This window comes from Mauremys mutica, chromosome 7 (genome assembly GCF_020497125.1).
Source record: "Mauremys mutica isolate MM-2020 ecotype Southern chromosome 7, ASM2049712v1, whole genome shotgun sequence".
NCBI classification, from domain to species: domain Eukaryota; kingdom Metazoa; phylum Chordata; order Testudines; family Geoemydidae; genus Mauremys; species Mauremys mutica.
In genome coordinates this window covers 63780654-63798685 of record NC_059078.1, presented here as the reverse complement: position 1 = coordinate 63798685, position 18032 = coordinate 63780654, and the positions used below count along the sequence as shown (strand labels likewise).

At 43.7% G+C, this 18032-nt stretch overlaps 1 protein-coding gene across 1 annotated transcript in view; it reads left to right on the top strand.

The window, feature by feature from the left end:
- The first annotated feature begins 429 nt into the window (after positions 1 to 429).
- CHUK (component of inhibitor of nuclear factor kappa B kinase complex) overlaps positions 430 to 18032 on the top strand; it is a 76611-nt gene continuing 59008 nt past the window's right edge. Inside the window, exons 1-8 of the mRNA XM_045024789.1 lie at positions 430 to 619; positions 1462 to 1556; positions 6034 to 6148; positions 9362 to 9431; positions 14978 to 15066; positions 15764 to 15853; positions 16009 to 16133; positions 16730 to 16837. Coding sequence (XP_044880724.1) covers positions 497 to 619; positions 1462 to 1556; positions 6034 to 6148; positions 9362 to 9431; positions 14978 to 15066; positions 15764 to 15853; positions 16009 to 16133; positions 16730 to 16837 — 815 coding nt within the window. The 5' untranslated portion in view covers positions 430 to 496. The remainder of the gene's footprint in view (positions 620 to 1461; positions 1557 to 6033; positions 6149 to 9361; positions 9432 to 14977; positions 15067 to 15763; positions 15854 to 16008; positions 16134 to 16729; positions 16838 to 18032) is intronic.

Sequence of the window (18032 nt, the reverse complement as noted above, 5' to 3'; positions counted from 1 at the left end):
ACAAAAATATACCAACTATCCTTAAATCAAGCAGCATTTTCTTACTTTGCTGATCATCTGTAATCTCCGACGATTATTGCGAGATATTTTTTCCATAGGTTTGTGAGCCTTTGGTGAACTTGACATTCTCTGATTAAAAATAAGTTTTGCTACTGTATTCAACACAGCCCGTGTGACAGCGGAGTTTAGATGCCAAATCTGTAACCTGCCCTGCCAAGGCCTCCCGGGAGCATTTCTGCGTCGCTGATTTGGTGTTTTGCCAGGTTGGGGGCGGGGCCCGGGCTGAACGGGGGCCCCTCCCCTCGCAGCCGGGAGCCGGGTGGGGTCGGGGCCGTCGGCTTCAGCACGCGCTGCGCCTCGGCCGTTAGGGGAAAGGGGGGGGGCAGCGAGTGATGCTTATACCCGCCGGCCCCGCCCCGAGTCTCGCGGGAAGTGACGTCAGCGAGCTCGGAGGGAAGCGCTGGTTTCCGGGGGTTGCTGCGGGGCCTGGCGCGGCATGGAGCGGCCCCCGGTGGGCGCGGCGCTGCGGGGACAGCCCGGAGGCGGTTGCGGCCCCTGGGAAATGCGGGAGCGGCTGGGAACTGGCGGCTTCGGCAACGTCTGTCTGTACCAGCACCAGGTGCGGGGAGGCCTCCAATAGCCACCCGGGTAACCGCCCTGCCCCCCGCGCGGGTGCCAGCCGAAGCCCCGGTAGCTCCGCCCGATAATCCCCCTTGGCCCTAGTGTGACCCGCTGTTAGAGGCTTTGTCGTATGGAGGCAGCCTGTTGTCCCCGCCCCGCAGCTTTTCACAGTTGCTGTCCGGTCACTCGTTGACCCCCCACCCTGGGTGGGTAACCTGCTCCTTGGTACTACTCCCCCCGCCACCCGAGTCCATCGCTAAACCCACCCAACCCCCAGTAGCCCCTGCCAAACCCTGTGCCGGTAACTTTTCCAACAACCACTGGGTAATCCCAGTGCATCCCTGGATAGTGCCCCCATCCCTGGGTAGCCCCTGCTGGTCATTTCTTTCGCCTAATGCCCTCTAACCCCACTTCTGGGGTAACCCCTCCACCAAACCCATTGACCTCTGGATAACCCGCTCCTCACTGATAATTCTGTACCCCCATCAGCCTAATTCTAGCAATTCGGTAACTCTGTGTTGTCCTCCCCTCTGCTTTCCCCAGCTGTCTCCTATCTCAGTGACTCCTGACCGCACTGACCACCCTCAAATACCTAATAACCTTCCCATTCCAGCTCCACGTAGATGCTCCTGATAACCTAATATACTGATGCCACCAGCACTAACTGCCCTCCATCCTGACCTACTCATGCCCCCAGCATTCTGGCCCTACACTGATCTCCCCACATTGATCTCCAGCATCATGCCCCTCTGCTACAACCATCCCATTCCAGTGTTTTGAAACGTGCCTAATTTCCAGACTGATTGTTGAGCCCTAGCACATTGATTGTTTTTGTTGTAGGATTTAGGTGATAAGATAGCTATTAAATCTTGCCGACTGGAACTAAGCATGAAAAACAAAGACCGGTGGTGCCATGAAATCCAGATCATGAAGAAGTAAGTATGCTCCATCATGTCCTTTTCCCTTGCTTTTGGGGAATGGTGTCCTCAAATCAATTGGGGAGCATTTGTGTTTCAGACTCATAACTAGACCATAGACTTTTCTTTTGGTCTTAACCTTCTCTTAAGAGGTGAGAGTGAGCATCTTTATCCCACTGGAAAGAAAGCTGTGTTTAAAAAAAAAAATCAACTTTACACTGATACTGTAAAGATAAAACACTATAATTACAATAAATTAATAAACATCTCTTTTCACAGTCTTATAGTTTTATGGAAAAACTACCCTCTGCAGTGTGATTTCTTGTTTGCTCCTGGCCCAGACGTGAACTTTCCATGTGACAGGATTTTGTAGAATTCCAGTTGGCTGTTTTACATTCAAATTACTCAGTTTATCGAAGAGAAGGTTGAGAGGTGACTTGATCAATGCATTTAGGCACTGATATGCAGAAAAGAGATTTGAGCAGGTTTTTTTTTTTTTTAAACCTGACTGACAAAGGGACCAAGGGTGGGAAGTTGAAATTAGACAAACTCAATCCTGAAACAAGACATGGTTTCCTAGTATTGGAATAGCTTACTGTGGGGAGTGGGGCACCTACCATTGTTTGGAGTCTTAAAAATCTTTCTGTCATACTGACTGCCAGATTTGGGGTCGGGAAGTGTGGTATGGTATGTGCAGGGATCATCTAGGCATGACTCACCTAATCAGTTTTCTGCCACTGCAGAGGCCTCTTGAATTTGTGGCACCTCAGTCTCTCCTTGTCTTCTGCTTGTGGCACACAACAGTTTAGTTTAACCCCCAAGTTATTGGACTCAATATAGCAGTAACTAGGTGAATTAGAGGACTGGGCCAAAAGAAACCTGATGAGGTTCAACAAGGACAAGTGCAGAGTCCTGCATTTAGGACAGAAGAATCCCATTCACTCTGTTGGAGAAAAACTAAGTTCTCGCTTTTTGTTTGGGTGCAGCAAAATCAAATACTTTATTCTTTCTCTAGTAATTACAATAGAGGGAGGGAGTGTCCTAGGAAACAGGGTCGCCCCAGTCCCGGACAGGTCTCTCTCAATTGGTAAACAATTACAGCAAGCCTTTATACTTTTGTTACAGACAATAACTAGCAATAATACAGACAGTAAAGAGAAACAATTGCATTTTGTTTATACATAAGCCTTTCTGCTATCTTATTTGTCTCACTACTAGAAAAAGCAAGCCTGCATATTTGGTTATCAGTGCAAGGTCGTAATAACTTTTTACACAGTTCGTTCCCTCTGGCTCACACTATCTTTGCTTCTACAAGTCTCATGTCATTAGGGTCACAGTTAGCCTAACTCTTGCTAACAGACTGACATGCATTAAGATCCCTTCAAATCCTTGTTAATTCTTTCCCTGCTTCCACAACTCTTACAGACTAGGGACCTAATGACTATTACGCTCAGATACAAGCCTAATATCTTAAGAACTACTAGCTATGCACTAGTGATCTAATATTAATGTATTTTCATTCTCAGTCTCAAAATAGAAACTACATTTTTATTTGAAGGTGACATGGATGTTCACAAGCTGTAAATAAATGTAACTACTAATGATGTTAACATTTAAGGACAAGCTTTTCTATAATTTGAAACCTGAAAAGTTGATTGACTTTCTTAAAAGGGTGGTGTGTTTTAGGGTAACTTGTAGTGGACAGACCCCTTAGCTGAGCTATTAGCTGCACTCCTGACAATTCAACATAAGGAAGGGCACAGGGCAGAGCTGGAGCTGCATTTGGCACATGAGTGCAGCTCAGGGCTTTGCTGTGTACACAGTACCATCCTGAGAACACCTGCAGAAGTTCGGCAGCTGTTCTGCAAGTGTGAAACTGTTATTAATGCATCTTGAGCATCTAACTCTTCTGTGTCCCCAGTACATTTGTGCGACATATATGAATCACAGTAAGCCAAAGTCATCCTAATAATAACTACTTATTTTAATTATTACTATTTAGTGCTATAAGTATGCATTTCACTTTTCACAAGTGAAATGTCTGGGTCTTGGACCTTGCAATCTCAGTTGGGTAGATACTCTATAATGAAAGGCTAAGGCTGGAGGGTGGGAGCAGAAGTATATGGGCCCAGATCCATGTTTGTGTCCAGTATATTCTGTTGCATAGACTTTCTGCTACTGCTCTGCTTCATGTGGCTTTGCTGCAATGGGTTTCATCCTGTTTTTCTTGAATATTGCACGTGAGTGATGTGCATTTTCTTTCAGTTTTATGTTCATCTGTTATATACACTACGAGTGTGTGTCTAATGTAGAAAATGTAAGTGATCAGATAACTAGAGCTTGTTTTATAAGACAGTATTAGGTTAACATAATCTCTGTCCATGGAATTTCCCTATAAACCTGTATGGCTTTCTATGCTGATACAGCACTATCTTGCATTTCGATAATGGAGTCCAGAGCAATTTGGCCTGAATATGTGCATAGAAATGACATCTGCCTCTAAAATTCAGCTTCCTCTTGGATGGAATGTGGCCAGCCATTTAACAATTCATTGCTGTGCTTTAGAATAGAACATGAAGTGAACATTACCATAGCCATTTAAAACTGCAGGGAGAATTTTAAGTAAATTATAACTACTCATATTGGAATTTGGTCAAAACACCAGGGTTCATACATGGCATAGACTTCCTAATAAACATGAAAAGTCAGAATTTCTGTTCTACATCTCATCAGAATCACTGTGCCTCCGGTAGCACAGTAATGTTTAATACCACGCAGGTTCAGTCCTGACTCAGAGAAAGTGTGTCACCTGCTGAATCCACTCTTAGCCTTGGTTTGCTTTGGTCTCCCATCAAAGAACTGATCAGGCCCAGTCCTGCTTAGTTCAGTAAGAACTGAAGGGTGACATGCAATATCTGCCTGCACAGGCTGAAACACCAATTCTACATGTGAACAAAAACTTTCTTCTTGCAAAAACTGCAGTAGTTTAAAATTTTTGCTTTCAGCATTGTGTTCCTTTTGACATGGATTTTACCACTTGCCCCAAACCTATGACTTCAAAGGGTCACAGCATATTCTATTACCTGACTCAATTCACTGAGATCTATCAGCTAACTCCTTCATTGGACAGCAATACTGTGACAGGGTGAAATAGTCAGGAACTAATAAGGGCCACCTGTCTGTCACAGGACTGAGAAGGGAGTTTAAGAAGGGTCACTGTTCTCTTTGGGGGCGGGAGGCTCAGAGAAGCAAGGAGAAAGGCCAGAGTTGAATTGGAGCATCACTTTGTTTTTGTATAATTCATAAATTTGTGTTTAAACAAAATGTTGGGACACAAGCCTGAAACAGACTTGGACATGGCACTGGTTCTCTCCTGGGCTAATGAGGGCACCCACCTGCTTACGAATATCTGTGCATTCACTGTCATGCCAGTGCTTTTGCCCACATAAAGGCACTAGAGGCTGAGTTAAAGTGGGGAAGGAGAAGTAGAAATGGAAGAAAGAAGAGAGAGAGGAGAGACAGGGGAAGAAGAGGGACAACACTGACTGTAAAAATGGATGACAAAGTGATCACCATATAAAAAAGGGCAAAATTTCATAGAGAGCGAGAGAGAGCCTTTTGAGAAGGAACTAGCTGGAAACTGAAAAGGACAAAAATGATAGAAAAAGTCAGTCTGAGGGGCAGTTATGATCGAAAGGTAGATGATGTAAGTCAGGCTGCAAAATCTAGAAGGGAAGTAGAGACTAAGAAAGAAAATATTACTAGACAAGAGTTAACAAAAAAAAAAGATGGAAATGTTTAGAGTGTTATGGAGAGTTTGCTTTATGCAACATACTGAATCTCTTAGTTGACACTGAGTTGGCTGTGTGTTTCCATCAGAAGTACAATCTCAATATTCCCAGGTTTGGCCCTTTGGATGCTCTCTGTTTCCCCTCATGTTATTTTTGAGACATTGACAGGCGTGTTTTCGGACATGACCAGGAAATAGATGTTAGATAGCTAAATGGCTCCCCCTCTCCTTATGCATACATCTTCTACCTATGTAGTGATTTACACAGAAAAGTATCTGAGGGCATCACAGACCTTAACAAATGTATCCTCATAACACAGCGGGGAGGAAAGACAGTATTATTCCCCTTGTACAGAAATTGAAGTGCAGATTAAGCGACGTTTGCCCATCGTCACACAGGGATCTGGGACTTGAACCCATATCTCCTTGAGTCCCAATCCAGTCCTTAACCATAAGACTATCTTTCCACTCATCACTGAGCTGCTTGTTCTTAGAAGGTATGAACTTTGTGTATTGCCCTTGAGTAACACTGTGGTAACTTGCTGACAATTACATGCTGGCCTTAACACTTTTAACATTAAATGTTTTGGGAAAAGAAATCTTACAGTGCACATATTTTAAATACATTTTAGTGATGCTTCTGCTTCTTGATCTTCTGCTGAAATATCTGTATCAAGATTTTCATCATGCTTTCCATTTGTTTAGGTTAAACAACCCCTATGTAGTAAAGGCCTGTGACGTTCCAGAGGAGATGAACTTCCTAGTTAATGATGTCCCTCTTCTTGCAATGGAGTACTGTTCAGGAGGTGATCTCAGGAAGGTAAAACCTGCTTGTTTGAAATTATAGCTGAATAAGTGATTTCATAGTTGTGGCTGTCTGTGGGACTAAGTGGATTGGGATTTATTTCACCTGTGTAACAAGTGCAAGTGCAAATCCATAGATGCACCACACCAGTGTAAGAAGGGGTTTGCACTAGAGCATCTTACAGTGGTGGGTAGTACAAGTGCAATCCCCTTTTTACACTGAAGCAGTGTCCGTGTCATAGGAACTACATCAGTGTGGTGCAAATTTTAGTAGTCAAGTCAAGCCCTTATTTAACCACCAGCGTGTTTGATACAGATACATAATAGAGAAGGTATTCTGGAGTATGTAAAAGTATGAAAGATGTAACACTAAATTGCCAATTTATTTAGATTCTCACATGGCCTCCATTAGTGTAGAATCTTCCTGGGCTGAAGAAGCTACCAAAATGCTAATATTTCCGATTGATTAGGGATGTGTTTAGGCCATTGCATGGGTGGCTTTCATTTGGGAAGACACTAGAAAGCACCTTGGAAGAAATTCTTAATGGTGTATTCACCAGCAGCTTTCAGTAGTTTAATAGAGAGCAATGATATAGACCAATACACTTTGTACTCCCTTCCCTTGCAGTGGGAATTGGGAATGACACTCTTTCATTTGTAGACTAAGAAACAAAGGTAATTAAATGGGGGATTGAACAAGAATTTGATCTTGTATCTAAAATGATGAAGGCTCATGACAATAATGTAAATAGCAGACAAGTCAGATGGGTCACAGACTAAGGATTGGGGGAGAGGCAAATAGGCTTTAACAATGAGGGACTTTGAATTCTGTTTAATCAGTAAATAACTTTATCCTATCATATCCATGATTTTTTCCATTTCACTTTCATCTTCTCTTTGTTTTCTATGCTAACTACTTCTGGCTCTATTTGGAGCAATTGGAGCAATCCTTGGTTGGATATTCTCAGGAGGAGGAAACTGAAAGTCTGACCCCAGAGGGGACAGGTTAGGGATATACAGAGATACCAGCTTGGATGCTGAACTGATAATATGGATTGCAGGGGCCCCACTCAGAGGTTCTGCCTTCAGTGAATAGGAGCATGGGGAAACGCTAAGGACTAGGAGGAGGGCCAGCCGCAGGAAGGTGGGCAGATAGCTAGGGATCATTTGGGACATCAGTTTGGAGGCTGAAGTAGCCAAAATGAAAGTGAAGGATTGTGACGCATGGGAACCAAGAGTCGGTCATTGAGAATGGTCAGTGAGATGGAATCAGGTGGGCCATAGATCACAGCAACATGGAGTGGAAGAAAGAGGAGGGTAGTCTAAAAGATGAGTGAAAAGAAGGAGCAAGAAGGTGTTGGAAGTGACAGAAATAAGAGAGGGGAGCCAAATACCCCAACTGTGATCTGTGCAGGACAATTTTGTGCAAGGGGAATTGATGAGGAGTGATTGCAGTAGGAGAGTTGCAACAGAGACAGTACAGGGGCGGGGGGAGAGAAGGGCCGGGGAGAGTTCAGGTCTCAGTGAGAGCTGGGAGATTGTGAAACTGTGGATGGAAGAAGTTTTGTTTTAGATGGATTTGGCGTTTTAGAGGGTACAGGAGGAAGGAAACAGTTGCGGTAAAAGGAAGCAGGGTGTTAGGGAGGATTGGAGTGGGACAGGTGATTATGGAAGTGAGGAAGGCAGAAGAGGTATGTGGATTTGTGGGAGTGAGAGGTCGAGCAAGGACAGGAAGAAGATGAAAATGTACAGATAATGGTGAGGGGTCTGTATGGTGTTAGGATGAAAGGGTAGAGAGGGTGGGGGAATAGAGGTGCAGAGTTGAAGATAGCACATGTAAGAGGGTAGCAAATGGTTAGTAGAACCAGCCATGCCTGGGGCAATCCAATGGACAGTTGGTTAATAAGGCAAGTGCTTAGCTTTCAAGTAGCGATCAAGTAGGTTGAGAAATCCAAGAATGAGAGTGAGTGCTTAAATCCCAAATAAATATTCAGCGTTGAAGAGTGGTTAAATGATAGATAACACACAGCTAGCTAGGCCTTATGATGAAATGCCAATCATTCTATCTGCCTGGCTAAATATATAATTAGTAGGTGAACAGAAATTAGGCAGAGTGACATAAAAGTACTCACTGACTGCTAAATGTTTCAGAATGCCAGCTGACATATAATGAACTCAGTTGATCTGGTAAGGGCAGTAACTTGCAGGCCGGCATTGGGTGGATCAGCATTGGAGGATTATGCAGTCATTGCAGAAGAGAGCACACCTCTTTCTGATACGTTCCAGGCACCAGCATGACTGTGGGGCAGGCTCTCTGCACTGCTCAGGTGGTGCAAAGGGAGTGGAGACTAATTGCAATGCCATTAGGGATACCCTAGAATTTGGGAGGGGGAGTCTCCAGCAGGTGCAGACCCCATATAGCAGGCTTCTGTGCCTTCCTACCCATAGGTCCTTGTGCTGGTGTGTGTGACCAAGGTGCCATGCAGTTCCCACTGGTGGATGGTCCATAGCCAACTTGTTCAGATTAAAGCAGCCATCATTCTGGGTCAAGCAGAGAAGGGGGAGCTGTAACTGGTTCCCTGACAACCCCTTCATCCCCTTTCTTTACACTGGACATAGCAAAAATCTGGCCCCGTGTGTTTCCTTCCTATTCTTTTCATGGAGTACTAACCTAGGGACTACAGGGTATCATTCTCCTGGTGTGTGTGTGTGTGTACAGATCTGCTCCTTCCTGTTTCTTCTTGTCACTTGGCCTGATTTTCCTTGGTTCCTCAGAAATGGTTTAGACTATTTGTTTAGAGCAGTTGATCCTCCAAGCAGTGATCCTGCTCCTGAGACTCGGGCCAGTCATACATTTCATTATTTTGCTTTCATATGTTTTGAATTTGTCAAGATTTTGGGGAATGTGCAGACTCGGGGGCCATGAGCTCCGCATAATGGGTGTCAGTTTTGAATCTGTCATTGCCTGGCCTCTAAACTGCCTACAAAACTGTGTTATATGTAACTAAAACAGACTTCACACACTTGGAATCTTCTTTTCAAACCACTTTCCTGCTCATATATACTTTTCTTTCTGTACCATTTATTCTTTCATAAGACCAATTAATTCTGTAGCCCAGTTTAAGTGTAAATTTAATTGTTTTCTCATGTTGTTGCGGTGATTGAGGACAGAAGATATTAACAAATAATTCTTGCATTGCCGACTTAGACATATTTTTCTTTTCTGTAGGTGTTAAACAAACCAGAAAATTGCTGTGGACTTAAGGAAAGTCAAATACTTTCTCTGCTTTGCGACATTGGTACGTAATCTGCTGCCTTTCTTGCCTTTTCATGTTTGCTATATGTAACTGTTCTGGTGTTCCAATAAAAGCAAGTTGTCAAAACAAAGCAGGTATCTCTAGTAGTGGAAGGCTCTTTTTGTCCTGCTTACTGGGATAATTTGTGACACTTAGGGCTTGTCAGCAGCAAAGCAAAGAACCGTGGGATTCCCTCTGAGAATGCCACGCACTTAATATGCAATAAGCCCCTGCCATTTGTTGTGAATTGAAAGAGGGCACAGCCATCCTGGATGCAAGCTATTAGCGTGACTTACATATTGCATGCTAACTCAATGTGGATTAACCCCTCACCATGGTGTAGTCAAGGTCCTAGAGTTGTGTCCTGAGAAATTGACAGATTTGTATTGTCTACATTTATCATTCAAACCAAGATGATCTAAAGAACATTCTTTGAAGTATGCAGTCACTTATGTGAGCTTTCTAAGCATAATTTACTAATAGTAAAGAGTTTGTGAACACATGATCTATATACATGATTCTCTTCTTCTTGGGACTACAGGGTGAGTCAAATCTACCAAAAGAGATCTGTTTGCTTTTGCAGGGAAGAAGTGTTGTTTTTTGAGGGCTTGCACAGATCTGTTCCACCTTAGGTGTGTGCTTGCCTCCTGAACTGCTTTCAGAGAATATTTTCCCCTCAGCTGTACCTATGGGGGCAGCTTGAGCCCCACTCCTGTCTGATAACATTGTGTGCTGGTATAAGAGGGTGGAGCCACCTCCGGATCCCTTTCAGTTCCTTCATGCTGCCAGTGACAGTTGTCGCAGCAACCTTAGATTATTTATTATAGGTGCTTCCCTCAATTCTGTGTGTGTGTGTGTGTGTGTGTGTGTGTGTATATATGTGTGTATATATGTGTGTGTGTGTGTGTATATGCGTGCGTGTGTGTGTGTGTATACACTCCTAACAATAAGAGAGTAAGTTAATTTAGCTAGTTATTAGGGCTGTCAAGTGATTAAAAAAATTATTCATGATTAATTGTGCTGTTAAACAATAGAATACCAATTATTTAAATATTTTTGGACATTTTCTACATTTTCAAATGTATTGATTTCAATTACAACACAAAATACAAAGTATATAGTGCTCACTTTGTATTTATTTTTTATTACAAATATTTGCATTGTAAAACACAAAAGAAATAGTATTTTTCAGTTTACGTAATACAAGTACTGTAGTGCAATCTGTCATGAAAGTTGAACTTACAAATGTAGAATTATGTAAAAAAAAAAACTTCATTCAAAAACAAAACAATGTAAAACTTTAGAGCCTACAAGTCCACTCAGTCCTACTTTTTGTTCAGCCAGTTGCTCAGACAAACAAGTTTGTTTCAATTTGCAGGAGATAATACTGGCAGCTTCTTGTTTACAATGTCACCTGAAAGTGAGAACAGGTATTTGCATGGCTTTTGCAGACAGCATTGCAAGATATTTATGTGCCAGATAAGCTAAACATTTATATGCCCCTTCATGCTTCGGCCACCAATCCAGAGGACATGCTTCCATGCTGATGACGCTCGTTAAAAAAAAATGCGTCAATTAAATTTGTGACTGAACTCCTTGTATGTCTTCTGCTCTGTTTTACGTGCATTCTGCCATATATTTCATGTTACAGCTGTCTTGGATGATGACCCAGCACATGTTCCTTTTAAGAACACTTTCACTGTAGATTTGACAAAACACATGGAAGGTACCAATGTGAGATTTCTAAAAATAGGTACAGCACTGGACCCAAGGTTTAAGAATCTGAAGTGCCAGATGAGGCGGAGCATGCTTTCAGAAATGTTAAAAGAGTAACCCTCTGATGCGGAAACTACAGAACCGGAACCACCAAAAAGGAAAATCAGCCTTCTGCTGATGGCATCTGAGTCAGATGATGAAAATGAACATGTTAGTCTGTACTGCTTTGGATCATTATTGAGCAGAACCCGTCATCAGGATGGACGCATGTCCTCTGGAATGGTGATTGAAGTATGAAGGGACATACGAATCTTTAGTGCATCTGGTATGCAAATATCTTGCGACGCCAGCTACAACAGTGCCGTGCGAACACCTATTCTCACTTTCAGGTGTCATTGTAAATAAGAAGTGGGCAGCATTATCTCCTGCAAATGTAAACAAACTTGTTTGTCTGAGCAATTGGGTGAACAAGAAGTAGGACTGAGTGGGCTTGTAGGCTCTAAAGTTTTAAATTGTTTTATTTTTGAGTGCAGTTATGTAACAAAAAACCTTTGTAAGTTGCACTTTCACAATCGAGATTGCACTACAGTACTTGTATGAGGTGAATTGAAAAATACTATTTTTTGTTTATCATTTTTACAGTACAAATATTTGTAATAAAAATAATATAAAGTGAACACTGTACGCTGTGTATTCTGTATTGTACTTGAAATCAATATATTTGAAAATGTAGAAAAAATCCAAAAATTGTAAACATTAGAATACCGATTGAAATTTATTAAACAGTGCAATTAAAATGATTAATAACGATTAATCACAGTTAACTCACACGATTAACTCAAAAAAATTGACAGCCCTACTAGTTATACTGATAGTCCAAAGACTTAAGACTAGACTAAGTTTCTTTTTAGATAACTGTCTTGGTACCAGAATGATGCTATGCTCCCTGGGGTTTAAGTCCTGCCACAGGTGCACTAAACCCATGCCAGTTAGTGATCCACATCCAGCCTGTTTAAAGTGTTTGGGGGAATCCCTTATCAGTGACAAATGTCACATCTCCAAGAGGTTTAAGTTCCCTCGAGTGTTGGATGTCTTAGTATCAGCAAGGTGGTCCTGCCAATCGGTCAAGGTGTTATGGCAGACACTATCCTCCTTACCCCGCACAGCAAAGTGTGCTGAAAGGAAATACTGTGTCCCCTCTAAGGGATATAAATATTTGTATTCCCATCCTCCCCTGGGTTCCTTGTTGGTGACAGCTGCTAATAAACGGGAGGGATGTGTACCAGGCATCAACACTGACAGGCAAAAAGATGCAAAGGAACTGGACTTGTTTGGATGCAAACTTTATTCCACAGGGAGTCTTCAGCTCAGGAATCAAATCAACAGGCACTTCTGAACTGCTCTGACTCCACCCTTTAGGAAAACAACATCTTTAAGTTTTATAATCTGCCAGGGGACTGTAAGCAAGAGTTTGCAGTAATAGTAGATGATGGCAAGTTGATTGCCAGAACTGTTCTCCAGGACATCATGTGCAGTGCAGATGTGGTGGCTCAAATCATGATCTGGGCTGTTAGTGAGAAGATGTTCATGGTTACAGTCATCCAGGATTCCGCCTGAAGTCCAGCAAACCATCATGGACCTCCCTTTCAAAGGTCCCTGTTTGTCTTAAGATAAGATGGCCAATGGGCTCTGTAGCTTAAAGGATTCCAGGGATCTATATTATGATGAAAGAAAGGAAACATTTTGGTCCTCAACAGCCATACAGACTCCAGGGTTTTCCTCCTCAGTCTCAAGATTGGCCAAGGAGAAAGGGCAGGAATTATACAGGGCAGTCTTTACCATCCTCCTCTTCAGCATTAGTGGGCTCATGCTTTCCAGCTGCTGCGTTCAAACAGGCATTTTGATGGGTTTGTTGAGAACAGTACACTAGTGTCTGTAGTTCCCTCTATTTCCTGCCCTTTGTTTTCCAACTGATTATCCCACTTTCTAAGATCGTGGGCCCAAATAACATCAGATCAGTGGGTCTTAAGCATGGTAGAACTGGAATATTCCATCTGGTTCATTTATACCTCCCAGCCTCCCTCCCTATCCTTCAGTGACGGCTCTGACAAGATCATCCTTCATTAGGAGATCTGGTTGCTTCTTCAATCGGTGCCACAGAGGAAGTTCCACTAGGAAGTCCACAGAGGGTATTTCCTGATCCCCAAAGCCAAAGGAGTTCTCAGGCCTATTTTAGATCTAAGAGAGTTAAACAAATTCCTGAAGAAAATAAAGTTGCTCTTCCATGTTGTGAGAGACTCCCCCCTTGCAGGTGTCCACAGACAGTGCTGGGGTAGTGGTAGGGTCCCCCCCTAGAATGCCATGCAGCTGATCATAGAAGTGGCACGTATGGGGCTCTGACCCAGAGCGACCATTTCCCTCCTTTGTCTTTTGGTAGGCTTGCCTGAGTTCCTAGACTTTCACGCGGCACTGCTGTGTGTCCCTGTTGTAGCCTCTGTCCATCATGCCCTGTGCAATTTTGGCATATATATTAGCATTTCTTCTTTTTGATTGGAGTTCTGCCTGCACAGATTCTTCTCCTCATACAGCAATCAGATCCAGTGTCTCGCTGAAGCTCGTTTGCCATTCTGGGGGGACTGCATTGTCACCTGTGCTGCTGAGCTCACCATGCTGACCAAACAGGAAATGAAATTCAAAAGTTCCTGGGGCTTTTCTTCTGTACCTGGCTAGTGCATTGGAGTTGAAAGTGCTGTCCAGAGTGGTCACATTGGAGCACTCTGGGATAGCTTCCAAAGGCCAATAACGTTGATTTGTGTCCACACGACCCCAAATTCGACCCAGCAAGGTTGATTTTAGTGCTACTCCCCTTGCCAGGGAGGAGTACAGAAGTCGATTTTAAGAGCCCTTTAGGTCGACGGAACAGGGTTGCTTGTATAGACGCATTCATTATAAAATCGACCCAACGCAGCTAAATTCGACCTAACCTTGTAGTGTAGACCAGGGCTAAGTTAACTGAGCTGGAGGGAGATATCTAGGGTGAATTTGACACCCTTGTGTGTCATCTAACTTGGGGACTGACCTAAAGGAAGGGTATAAGCCAGAAAATGGCAGTGATGTGCTGCCTAAGGCATATGGAGGCCCCCAGGCTGCACTTACTAGCTCCCATCTTCCTTCCACATGGAAAGGGTAGAAATATGGCCCCAATTCAGGTGTATGTAGTACTTGGAGGGCTGAGGCCTCTTTGTGCTGAGTGAGTGAAATAAAGGTACATTTATATATTATGTCATGAAGGATTGACCCTTCACCTCTTGGAAAGATGAGGGTAGAAGGTACTGTGGAATTTCCAGATTGTTTTGGCACAGTGGGGGAACTAGCCTGGGTGGTCTGCTCTAGTGAGATGGTAGGTGAGGAACCTCATGTGGCAGGTAAAATACAGCATGCTGCTTGTGTCCTGCAGCAGGAGAGTGGGCTGGAGGAGGACAATTGTGTCTGTATGAGGTGCTTCACCAGGCTGTTGATAGGCCATCAACCAGCTGGCCTATCATGGAAAAGCAGCTAGCACTTGGTACGGTAAAGGGTTCTCCGATTTATTAATGGGGTTGGGGAGGTTACAGAAGTGAAGGTTAGTATTGGAGCCGTAAGTGTAAATTTGCTAATTACAAAATTTTATTATATTTTAAACCATTCTTGTTTTTAAAGAGACATACATAGACCTTAACTTTATTAATTCTTTTTTGGCCAGGAAATCATATAAAGGTGTTAGAGATTCTTATAACTTGATTTGTATTGGTGCTGTTTCTGTTTCTTACGTCAAATACTTGATTTTTATTCAGGGTCTGGTATCCAGTATTTGCATGAAAACAGAATTATACACAGAGATCTAAAGCCTGAAAATATTGTTCTCCAGGATGATGGTGGAAAGGTAAGTCATATAACTGTGCTAAAGAATATCACCTTTGGTGTCCCAAATATCAGATCTGGAAGTCCTGTAACAATTTTGCCTTGACTAATTGAAATGAAGAATGCTACTGCTTTCTTATTGAGTATAGCACTGAATCCCATTGAATGATGCTCATGCAAAAGAAAACCATGATTTTAATAAAGTTCACATTCCTTAATACAGTATTACAAATTCTGTTTGCCTATCCTTGAAGACTTGTCAATTGATAGGTCACTTTACTGTAAAGTATTAACATTTTTTTTAATCCAGTGTTTCTGCTTCCTGCCAGTATCAGCAATGTGACATTGATTGTATCCTGGCACGTTTTGGATTTCTGCAGGGTACATATCAAGATTGTCCTTGTGCTTAGTTGGATACATTTTTTAGTAAAAGGGATATTCTTGATTTACTATTTTTCTGTTTACTTTTCTTTTCAAGCCCAATCCAACTAGTTTCAGGACAATAATGAATTGTATGTGTACATTGATGTAAATGAATGAGTTTGGCTTACATGGCTGAACAGCTCTGTGTAGCATTTTATGTTTGTTTTAAATCTTGTTCATGAATTTGTCCCCCCAAACCCCGTGGTTGCCCAATCCTGGGTTTGACTCTGCACCTTTTACTTTGAATTTACTCTCTTCATCATGCTTTATCAAACATTTGTCTTGGATATTGACAGATAATTCACAAAATAATAGACTTGGGATATGCCAAGGATCTGGATCAGGGAAGCTTATGTACATCATTTGTTGGGACCTTACAATATTTGGTAAGTAATTTTTTTATGTTTACAATTTACTTTGGCATAACTTAATACAGTTCTACTTACACATGTTCCTCAAATCATATATTTTCCAGAAATAGAAAAAAATACCTTATCTGGAGTTTTGTCATTTTTAACAATAATATATTATTGTTTTTTAGGCCCCAGAACTCTTTGAGAGTAAGTCCTACACTGTTACTGTAGATTATTGGAGCTTTGGGACAATGGTGTTCGAGTGTATTGCAGGATTTAGACCCTTTTTACACAATCTACAGCCATTTACCTGGTAAGACATTTGCTATGAGAGAGGGTGCCTGAGTTTGATAGAGTTGCTCTTTTTGTGGGGAGGTGACTGTATGAACTAGAGCAGTGGTCACCAACCGGTTGATCGTGATTCTGGAAGCCAACACCCCAAACCCCATCCTGCACCCCAACATCCTCCCAGACGCATCACCCTGTACCCCCTCCTGCACCCCAGTTCTCTGCCCCAGCCCGGAGCCCCCTCCTGCACCCAAACTCCCTCCTAGAGCTTGCACTCCTCACCCCCTCCTACACCCCAACCCCCTGCCCCTGGCTCAGCCCAGAGCCCCCTCCCACACTGCGAATCCTTTGGCCCCAGCCCAGAGCCCGCACCCCCTCCCGAGCCCCATCCCCCTGCCCCTCCCGAGCCCCACCCCCCCAGCACAGTTAAAGTGGGTGAGGGTGGGGGAGAGTGAGCGACGGAGAGAGCGGAGACTTTGGGGAAGGGGCGGGATAGATCCTGGGTTGCCCTTAGATTAAAAAAGTGATCTTGGGTGTAAAAAGGTTGGAGACCACTGAACTAGAGTAAGTAAAATAAGAGTACATAAAGTCAGTTTGTCCACAGAGAATTTTATTTTATAGGCATGAAAAAATCAAGAAAAAGGATCCAAAGCACATCTTTGCTTTTGAAGAGATGACTGGGGAGGTTCGGTTTAGTACCCATTTGCCACAGCCTAACAGTCTTTGTAGGTAAGTATGTTTATAGTTTTGTGTACATTAATCTCTGAGTTTTCTTTTAAACCATTAAGAGCCAATAGTGCATATGACCAGATATGTTATTTCAGGTAGTTTTGTGAGAAAATGGCCACAATTTTACTAAAACCAAAATTTGAAAATTGCAGCAGATTTCCATTGGTTAATGTGTTTTGCAACACAATAAAACTATCTAGCAGTTGTCTAGCACTTTATCCAAAAATGCTGAAGGTTCTTATGGTTTATGAATGAAAAGGTGGATTACTGGAGTATTGTGGCTCTCCTTAGAGTAGTTGTCCATGTGCACATTCCACTACGGGTGGTGCGTGTGCACCTCATGTGCCAGAGTTCAGTCTTGTGACCAGAAGTATCCACCCAGAGCAGGGGTCTCAAACTCAAATGACCCCGAGGGCCGCATGAGGACTAGTGCATTGGCCCGAGGGCCGCATCACTGACACGCCCCCTTGCTGCCCCTGGCCCCACCCCCAATCCACCCCTTCCATGAGGCCCCGCCCCTGCCCTGTCTCTTCTCCACCTCCTCCCCTAAGCGCGCGCAGTTTTAATAAATATATACACTCAGTAATGCACCTCACTCAAAGGACAAAACACGCACTTAGATTTACTGCCTAAGGCTCTGGGAGGGAGTTTGGGTGGGGGAGGGGGTCTGGATGCAGGCTCTGTGCTCGATGCAGGCTCCAGGCTGCGGCAGGGGGTGGGGGTGCAGGCTTTGGGACGGAGTTTGGGGATAGGAGGGAGTGCAGGGGTGAGGGCTGTGGGGCTGAGGGTGAGGGGTACATGATGCAGGAGGGGGCTCAGGGCTAGGGAAGAGGGTTGGGCTGTGGGGTGAGGGCTGTGGATGAGGGGTTCATGATGCGAGGGGGCTCAGGGCTAGGGAAGAGGGTTGGGCTGTGGGGTGAGGGCTGTGGATGAGGGGTTCATGATGCGAGGGGGCTCAGGGCTAGGGAAGAGGTTTGGAGTGTGGGGTGAGGGCTGTGGATGAGGGGTTCATGATGTGGGGGCGCTCAGGGCTGGGGCAGAGGATTAGGGTGCGGGGGGATGAGGGGTTCATGATGTGGGGGCGCTCAGGGCTGGGGCAGAGGATTAGGGTGTGGGGGGATGAGGGCTCTGGCTGGGGCTGAGGATTAGGGTGCGGGGGGAATGAGGGCTCTGGCTGGGGCTGAGGATTAGGGTG